The sequence below is a fragment of the Malus domestica genome, chromosome 13 (assembly GCF_042453785.1).
Source record: "Malus domestica chromosome 13, GDT2T_hap1".
In the NCBI taxonomy this organism is placed as follows: domain Eukaryota; kingdom Viridiplantae; phylum Streptophyta; class Magnoliopsida; order Rosales; family Rosaceae; genus Malus; species Malus domestica.
In genome coordinates this window covers 6063709-6069600 of record NC_091673.1, presented here as the reverse complement: position 1 = coordinate 6069600, position 5892 = coordinate 6063709, and the positions used below count along the sequence as shown (strand labels likewise).

Below are 5892 nucleotides of genomic sequence, written 5' to 3'. Positions count from 1 at the left end.
TTGTCTGACTGGACACCTACTTGCTTATCACCAACCAGGTGATCAAAAGTACGTCCAGTACTCCAAAATTATTCGGCAGCATGCCGTTATTATCACCAACCAGGTGATCAAAAGTACGTCCAGTACTCCAAAATTATTCGGCAGCCTGCCGCTATTATCACCAACCAGGTGATCAAAAGTACATCCAGTACTCCAAAATTATTCGGCAGCCTGCCGCTATTATCACCAACTAGGTGATTAAAAGTACGTCCAATACTCCAAAATTATACATAAGCATCACTCATGTCAATCATACATAAACATTCATGAACATCACTCATGTCAACATCCATGAGCATCACTCATGTCAATCAACATAAACATTCATGAGCATCACTCATGTTAATCAGCTTCGAAAACTTCATTTACAAAGATCCGACTTCAAAGCTTCATTTACAAAAGCTCCAGCTTCAAAGGTTCACCTACAAAGCTTCAGTGCATGGTATACAAAGACCGACTCCGAACAACCGCCACTTCGGCCCACACATGGATTGAATTTGAAGTCTCCAGCCAACATACTCTATTGACCGAAGACTTAGGGGACTACACTATGTACCATATATTGGGCTTCCGCAACTGGACCTCATGAAAAATACTTGGGGGACTTAGCCCATTATTTATGTATTGAGGAGCGAACCATTATTCTATAAAAGGGACTCCCTCACTTTCATTAGAGAACACCCATTATTCATGTATTGAGGAACAAACCCTTATTTTATAAAAGGGACTCCATCACCTTCATTAGAGAGAGACTTTTAGCCCATCACTTATGTATTGAGGTGCGAGTCCTTATTCTATAAAAGGGACTCCCTCACCATCATTAGAGAGTATCATCGCCAGCTGAGCAACCGCCTCGCCGCGAGCATCACTCCTAACCCATCACTTATGTATTGAGGAGCGACCTCTTATTCTATAAAAGGGACTCTCTCACCATCATTAGAGAGCATCGCCGCCTGCTGAGCAACCGCCTCGCCGCAAGCATCAACTCTAGCCCATCATTTATGTATTGAGAAGCGAGCCCTTATTCTATAAAAGGGATTCTCTCACCTTCAACGCCACAAGCCGAGCCAATCAAGGCAACATAAGCCACATGCCGAGTAGCTTCGCAACATGTGCTACTTCTAGTTCAGCATCATTTCACATTAAGCACCGCCTCATATCGAGTATCAGTTCTAGACGACATCTAGTTACTCCGGCTCACACATGGAATGAATTTCAAGTCTCCAGCCAAAAGACTCTCTTGACTGAAGACTTGGGGGACTACTGTTTGTACCATATTTAGGGTATCCGTATTTAGATCTCGTATAAATACTCGGGGGACTCAATTGTAATTATGTAATAAATGAAGGGGCAAATATGTAATAAGTGAGAAGCCCTTATTCTATAAAATGACTCCTCACTCTCCTCATTAAGAGAGGTCAAGATTCAGACCATGGGAATAAAGAAAATAGGCTAGAGAGCACACTGCCTCTAGCCTTCTTGTATATTCACCATTTAGAGTGAAACAATATCAATATTAGTGTGGATGTAGCCCAAACATTGAGGTGAACCACGATATATCTTGTGTTCTTTACTTTCTTGCAGATTCACGGTTGGATTTACGTTGTTCCAAGAACCCTCCGATTTTGTGCATCAACAACATTATTGCCCATCATTTTTTTGTATGATAGAAGATTAATTTGTCTTTTCACCATCTTTTGATTGACAAAGAAAATTTCATTAATTAGTAGAGATTATATATATTTCTAAAATAATAAATAAATAATTATATATATTTCTAAAATAATTATATATATATTTATATTGTACTATTAAATACACATTATAATGTATATTTCTTAAACAAACGATATTATATATAAACAAAACAATAATACTACGTGGCCCGAGTGAGACATACTCTTTGTGTGTTTCACCAGATTAATTTACCATACAACATTTTAATTCATTTTAATAACTAATTAATTATTAAAGAATATATTAAAATTTGTGGCTTTATATAAAATTGAGCGACACCGAGACCGTGCGGTCTCTTTTCTCAGAGTGTCCTTAAAAGTTAAACCGCTAGCAAACTCGCTCGCTCGCGGCTCACTCATTCATTTCTCGCCTCCTTAGGTTTTTGCTGGTTCATTCCTCTGGTGCGTTTGGCTATGGCGGACGAGAGTGTGGCGGGGTCCGCTGATTTTCCGGTGAAGAGGCCCAGGGAGGAAGAAGAGAACGGCTCTGCAGCTGCTGCCTCAGCCGTCTCCATGGAGCCTGACGGTGGCAAGGAGCCGGATTCTGTCTCCGCTGTCATTCCCGGCTGGTTTTCTGAGATTAGCTCAATGTGGCCAGGTTGGTTTTCTCTTCCATCCCATTTATTTTCTCGCTATAACTTGTGTTTGGAAGCTCAGAAATTGTGGGAAAGTTTCCAAATAGTTTATTTAATATTATAGCTTTAAATGTTATGAAATTATTGGTGGGTTTTCTGAATCGTTATTTGTTTGCCTGTTAGCTATTAATGCTTGCTAATGAAATCTTGGAAATGGGTTTTTGCACAGAATAACAGTTTAGAATGAAACTAATAGATTGTGCCACTTTTATGGACCACAATTGTTGGAATGCAGGGGTATAGAGTATATGATAAATTTCACTCCTCTGCTTTCTTGTATGTCATCAAGTGTTGGAATGCAGGGGTATACTGCTCGATGTCGCAATGCGTAGCGGTTCTGAGTCACTTGCAAGTTTGAAATGTTTATATTATATGGTCACATGCTCCAATACTTGCGCTTTCTCTAACTATAGCGAATAATTTCTCATCAAATGTTTGTTCAAGTTGTAATGCGTATTGCTTGATGTTTGAAACATAAGATTGATAATCGGATGCTTACCGAATGAAAACAGGGATTGTTCGATGTTTTGTTGATTGTTGATTGTATCTTCCCATTGTTTGGTAGACTGATTATAGAACTAGATTGCAACTCTATAGAAATTGATTTATACATGATATTGTGCAGGAGAGGCACACTCCTTGAAGATAGAGAAGATTTTGTTTCAGGGAAAGTCCGACTATCAGAATGTGATGGTCTTCCAGGTAATTGACTCTTCTCATAAATTCACGTCTATTTCTAATCGTTTCAATCATTTGATCTTCAAGAAAAAAAATTATCTCAATTGATGCTACGATATCTGTTTACAGTCAGCGACATATGGAAAGGTTCTTGTATTGGATGGGGTGATTCAGTTAACAGAAAGGGATGAATGTGCCTATCAAGAAATGATTACTCATCTCCCACTCTGCTCAATTCCAAATCCAAAGAAGGTTAATATTGTTTTAAATTTTTTTTTTTAGTGGTTTTAGCATTGTTAATTGTTTTTGAAGTCTAATACTTTGACGAACCCTGTCTATGTTTACAAATTGGTTTTGTCTATTAATCATCTTTCCAAATTGGTATTATTTAGGTTTTGGTTATTGGTGGAGGAGATGGTGGGGTACTGAGGGAAGTGGCTCGTTATTCTTCGGTTGAGAAGATTGATATATGTGAGATCGATAAGATGGTGATTGATGTAAGTGTTGATGATGATGTCTTTCGGCTTGATCTGTTTGTAATTTTAATGTATAAAAAATTTCAAAGTAGCTTGTGTAATATTTTCGTGTACACCTAGATTCATTACTTGAAGGAATTTACTTTGACTGGAACATGCATGTTACCATGTGGTTCTCATTTGACATAGCCTCTGTCAATACGCACAATTGGACTCGAGATTTCTGACTTTTATACGATGAAATGGTAACAGATTTATTTCCGTCTGCATTCCAGGTGTCTAAACAATTTTTCCCTGAGGTAGCTATTGGATATGAGGACCCACGGGTCACACTTCATGTTGGTGATGGTAAGCTTGTTCTTCTTCTGTCTAATTTTTTTTTTCTTGCCTTTTCGTTTCTTTTCTTGTAAACGGCTTACTCATAAGATTTCTCTTAATATTGTAGGAGTTGCATTTTTGAAGGCTGTTCCCGCAGGAACTTATGATGCAGTAATAGTGGACTCTTCTGACCCAATAGGTATTAATAAGAAACTACATGCATCTTGCTCCTGATAGAAGGATGAGAGTTGTGAGTTTACTGGTTTTGATGTTTTTTGTTTTTTTTTTTCAATCAGGTCCTGCAAAAGAACTTTTTGAGAAGCCCTTTTTCCAGACAGTAGCTAATGCTCTTCGTCCGGGAGGAGTTGTGTGTACACAGGCAGAGAGTATATGGCTTCACATGCACATCATTGAGGATATTGTGGCAAACTGTCGCGAGATATTCAAAGGCTCTGTCAACTACGCATGGACTACAGTCCCTACATATCCAAGGTATACATTTTTCTAAGTCTCTTTCACACACACACACACTCTCTCTCTCTCTCTCTCTCTCTCTCTCATGCGCACACACACACACGGATGTACAAGGATGTGCCTGCCTGCATGACCACGTTTGTGTTTTTAACTTGTTTAATTGCGGGATTTTTTTCATTTTGCAATTTACCAGGTGGCAAATTATCATAGCTAATGGTTTGAAAAGTGCAACAATTGACTTAGAGGCCACATATTTTCCCAAAGTTTAGCTTAATCTGTTGTTTTCTTCTGTGCTTCCATCACTTGCATGGCCGTCACTCGTCAGTTACAAATTTTCTTTCATTATCACAACTTGGGCGTTGTGTTGTATGTTGGTTTGTTGGTCCATCATTAATCTGATTGAACATGTTCCTATCTTACTGTTGATTAAGCTTTCGTTTCTGTTTCAGTGGGGTGATTGGTTTTATGCTTTGTTCTACTGAGGGACCTGCTGTGGATTTTAAGCACCCCGTGAATTCAATTGATGAGTCGAAACGGCCCTTGAGATTTTACAACTCTGAGGTGTGATTTTGCTTTTTCTTGTTTTCGTTGAGCTCATCATCATGATCCCTATTTCTGTCAGATTTAACCTTTTTTTCTTTTCTCATTTTCAGATTCATACAGCTGCTTTCTGTCTACCATCTTTTGCAAAGAAGGTGATTGACGCAAAAGCAAAGTGAGGAACACTTTCAGTAGCATCCAACAAGCAGATTTGTTGTTGCCGAGCGCCTTTTTATCCCGTAGTTGAAATAGTTTAATTCAGAGCAATGAACCATGGAATAATTTGATATTTGAATTGCTGTTCTAGAGTCGATCCCGATTGGGATTATTGGAGCTGTAGTAGTGATATGAACAGTTTTTTCGAAGATCGTCTTGCCTTATGATTAGTTACAGAGATGGTTATATACATGCCAGCTAGTTTTTGCCTCCATTTAATCTTCATTACATCATATTTTCCTGCAAATGCGTGATTTTTCAACAGGTCCGGACATCAAGTCCTTCGTCTGGCGGAACATGAACATCATATGCCGTTTTGGCGTTTGTCAAACCGTCGTCGACGACGACTTCATCAACTTTCTTCACCAAGCTCTGCCTTTTGCAGTTGTTGAAGTAAACCACGAAGACAACCCACTTCATCACATTCACGATGCAGAAAACCCCAACATGAGCAACAACTCCATTCCTTCCTCCACAGCATGCAAAAAACAAGCAAGACCCTCTTAAACTGAGTCCGAAAACAGAGAAAACGAGTGAAATATCAAGTCCTTGACGCCGTTGCCGCTCGCTACCTCTGATTAGAGAAGCCGAGAGCATCAATGCAACGATCAATCTTGTGGCCGTGTGGAGCAATGTTTTCCATTCGTAGTCGAAGGAATCGAGGTGGTGTTGTCGTACGAATTATAGACGAGTGAGAAGCAGAAGAGAGGGAGAGAGGAAAGAAAGGTGAGTTGAATAAAGTGAGTATACTTGTAGGTCAAGTTTAGATTCAGTATGTCA

At 39.1% G+C, this 5892-nt stretch overlaps 1 protein-coding gene across 1 annotated transcript; it reads left to right on the top strand.

Moving 5' to 3' along the window:
- The first annotated feature begins 2062 nt into the window (after nt 1-2062).
- LOC103451952 (spermidine synthase 1-like) lies at nt 2063-5326 on the top strand. The gene is made up of 9 exons (NM_001293876.2): nt 2063-2373; nt 3036-3112; nt 3218-3340; nt 3481-3585; nt 3840-3912; nt 4010-4081; nt 4179-4374; nt 4806-4917; nt 5010-5326. The coding sequence occupies exons 1-9, from the start codon at nt 2190-2192 to the stop codon at nt 5073-5075; spliced, it is 1008 nt and encodes a 335-aa protein (NP_001280805.2). The 5' UTR covers nt 2063-2189; the 3' UTR covers nt 5076-5326.
- Nucleotides 5327-5892: the final 566 nt, after the last annotated feature.

Bases quoted from the DNA above. Each gene is read 5' to 3' on its own strand.
- LOC103451952 (NM_001293876.2), top strand. From the start codon at position 2,190: ATGGCGGACGAGAGTGTGGCGGGGTCCGCTGATTTTCCGGTGAAGAGG. The intron at 4,082-4,178 runs GTATTAATAAGA...TTTTTCAATCAG, and splicing joins GGACTCTTCTGACCCAATAG to GTCCTGCAAAAGAACTTTTT. The intron at 4,375-4,805 runs GTATACATTTTT...TTTCTGTTTCAG, and splicing joins ACAGTCCCTACATATCCAAG to TGGGGTGATTGGTTTTATGC.